General features: G+C 48.6%; 1 protein-coding gene across 1 annotated transcript; it reads right to left on the reverse strand.

Moving 5' to 3' along the window:
• Positions 1-334: 334 nt before the first annotated feature.
• LOC122039960 (probable inactive poly [ADP-ribose] polymerase SRO3) lies at positions 335-2,045 on the reverse strand. The gene is made up of 3 exons (XM_042599364.1): positions 1,153-2,045; positions 698-1,052; positions 335-617 (listed from the first exon to the last, which is right to left on the reverse strand). Exons 1-3 carry the CDS (start codon positions 1,956-1,958, stop codon positions 516-518), a joined length of 1,263 nt encoding a protein of 420 aa, XP_042455298.1. The 5' UTR covers positions 1,959-2,045; the 3' UTR covers positions 335-515.
• Positions 2,046-2,472: the final 427 nt, after the last annotated feature.

Consider the following 2,472-nt stretch of genomic DNA (forward strand, 5'->3'; position numbering starts at 1 on the left):
AGTCATCTTTCATCAATACACGGATGACGTCAAGTACCAAGTATTTCTTATCACTCTCTCTGGCTTGGTGCATATATGGTTCGACCAATTGCCGATTGGATCTGTTACTTCTTTTAAGGAATTCAAAAAAGCCTTCCTATATGCTTTGCGTAGCAGGAGTATCAGAAACCATCTTGAGTTTGTACACACTCAAGCAAGGGGCAAGGAATCCCTATGAACGTACATCAAGCGGTTTAACCAAGTGACGCTAAATGTTTCGGCCGCTACTTCTGAAGTATTGGTAAGTTGATTTCTCTCATGGCCACTTAGAAAAAGAATTCTTCCTAATCCTCATCATATGTTTAGAAGAATATATTTATGGAACTCATACAAAATTTATAACAAGTTCATAAATCAGGAATCTTTGATCTTAACAAGTATTAGAAAGACTACATGGGACTTTCTCACGTTGAATAACACATCACACAGTAAGGATCCTGTTTAGACTCCATGCCAATGCTTGATTGAAGCTTCCTTCAATGTCTTCTTCTGATGATCTTTACAATAGAAACTAGTAGCTTGTCGCCCACCAATCCCCTAATGTTTCTGATAAAAACCTCTTTGCTAATCTTTCTTTCCTGTATCATTAATAGAGGAAGGGAATCACGAACAAAATCTTTATAAACTTGTAATTGTAATGCAGTTAGTTGGATTTTACCTGATACTGCTTGTAGAAATCCTCTGCAATCCTCATCATCCATGAAGGAAGCAATCTCCTCATCTCTGCAAGTAGCTGAAGAAACATGAGCCTCGGAGCAGAGTTGGCCGCCGATCTCGGCCGGTTGGGGATCTTGTAGCTGACGATGAAGTCGGGGATTATGTGCGTGTTCATGTGAGTGCTCCAGACTACGTAGTGCTTGGGATTTGCAGTGACATCGACGCCGCTATCGAACTCGTCGCTGCTGGGGTGGTGCTGCTCCTCCGACGCAGTGTTCACCTTCTCCGGTCTCCCCAGTATCACTCTGCAAAGCAACATGTGCCGCTCGCCGTCGCTGGAATTGGCCTCCACAGCACTGCGAATGATGAGAAAAATGCGTTTGAAATCGCTTCGTTCGGCGTGGAAGAAGAAAGAGAGAGAGAGAGAGAGAGAGGGGAATCGGGGATTCTGCTCACCTCGAGTGCGAAAATGGCAGGGCAGAGAGATGAAGGCCGAAGCCGCCGACCGGCGAGCCCGGGCGGGCATTTGCTGGCTTCCCGAAACCGTGGGAGACGACGGCGGCCACTTCTTCCGCCGACGCCCCGTACCAGGAGACCTTGATGTTGGCGTCGCCGCGGGCGGCCTTCGTCATCTGCTCCTGGAGCTGGAATGCCTTCGACCGGGAAGCCGATATCGTGCACCTGTGGATGGCGGTGATGACGACGGTCGGAGCATATCTCCGGTAGTCCTTCAGAAACCAACTCGCTACCGGCGTAAAATACTTATCGCCCTCCCTGCACGCCTCCGCCCCATTCCACCCCGCTCGCCCCAAACTCGTCGCCGTGGATCCCTCGGAATCGCAATCCGCCGACTCAGCCGGCGATTCGCTCAACGGGATAGGCGGCGGCGGCGGCGGGAGACTCTGATTCCCGATCGCCGAGGTCGGGAAGACGCACCGGCCGTGCGCGTCGACCCAGGCGATGGAATTCGCCACGTTGGTGTCGGTGTCGGTCTGCGACATCGAGCGGAAGTCGAACAGGTAGCAAGATCCGGCGATGGGGAGCTTGAAGGAAGTCTTACCCGCAACGAAGTGCGCTCGGAGGGCGACGGTGGCCGCCGGGGAGAAGTCGGTCCACGCCCCATCCCTATAGAACAGGATCCTCGACGGAGCGGCGCTCTTCTTGAAATCATGGAACTCTCGGCTCAAATGACCACCGCTAGCACTGTGCAACATGGCCAAGCGCCGGCGATCGTCAGAGAAGCGCGTGGTCGGGCGGTTCATCGTTAAAGGCCGCTCGAGAGGGCGGAGAACCGCGGCGGCAAAGTCATTTATAGGTTCGGGTCGGAGCCCCCTAGCGGCCCAATTAAGACACCAAAAGGCGGTTCCAGTGGATTCCGATCGTGCCATTAATGGAATGATCTGGCCTTATTCGGAGCACACGCTTTCGCCTTTAATTAATTGATTCCTTTACGACCAAGGCACAACGTTCATGAATCATCACGGGAAGTGCCGTTGAAACGAAAACTTCGTTCGTTCAATTAAAATTCCTATTAGAATTCGATTTGTTAACTTCGAGACGTTCAGATGTTTTTTCTATCCTCAAGTCTACTATTATTCCATCCATTTTTACCTTTTGATGAGTTAATTTTATATTTAAATACTGAATTGATCCGTCAATTATGTAAACAGGGTTTAAGTCGGTCAACAATATTTGGTAGGTATTATAAAATTATACCAATTATAATTTTATAATTATTATAATATAAATTTAAATTTAAAATAAAGCTATTAAAAA

Source organism: Zingiber officinale, chromosome 2A (assembly GCF_018446385.1).
Source record: "Zingiber officinale cultivar Zhangliang chromosome 2A, Zo_v1.1, whole genome shotgun sequence".
Taxonomy (NCBI): domain Eukaryota; kingdom Viridiplantae; phylum Streptophyta; class Magnoliopsida; order Zingiberales; family Zingiberaceae; genus Zingiber; species Zingiber officinale.

Excerpts from the sequence above, each read along its gene's own strand:
- LOC122039960 (XM_042599364.1), bottom strand. The coding sequence starts at position 1,958 with ATGAACCGCCCGACCACGCGCTTCTCTGACGATCGCCGGCGCTTGGCC. Across the intron at positions 1,053-1,152 it reads CTGCCATTTTCGCACTCGAG|TGCTGTGGAGGCCAATTCCA; the intron begins GTGAGCAGAATC and ends CATCATTCGCAG. Across the intron at positions 618-697 it reads ATTTCTACAAGCAGTATCAG|GAAAGAAAGATTAGCAAAGA; the intron begins GTAAAATCCAAC and ends TTAATGATACAG.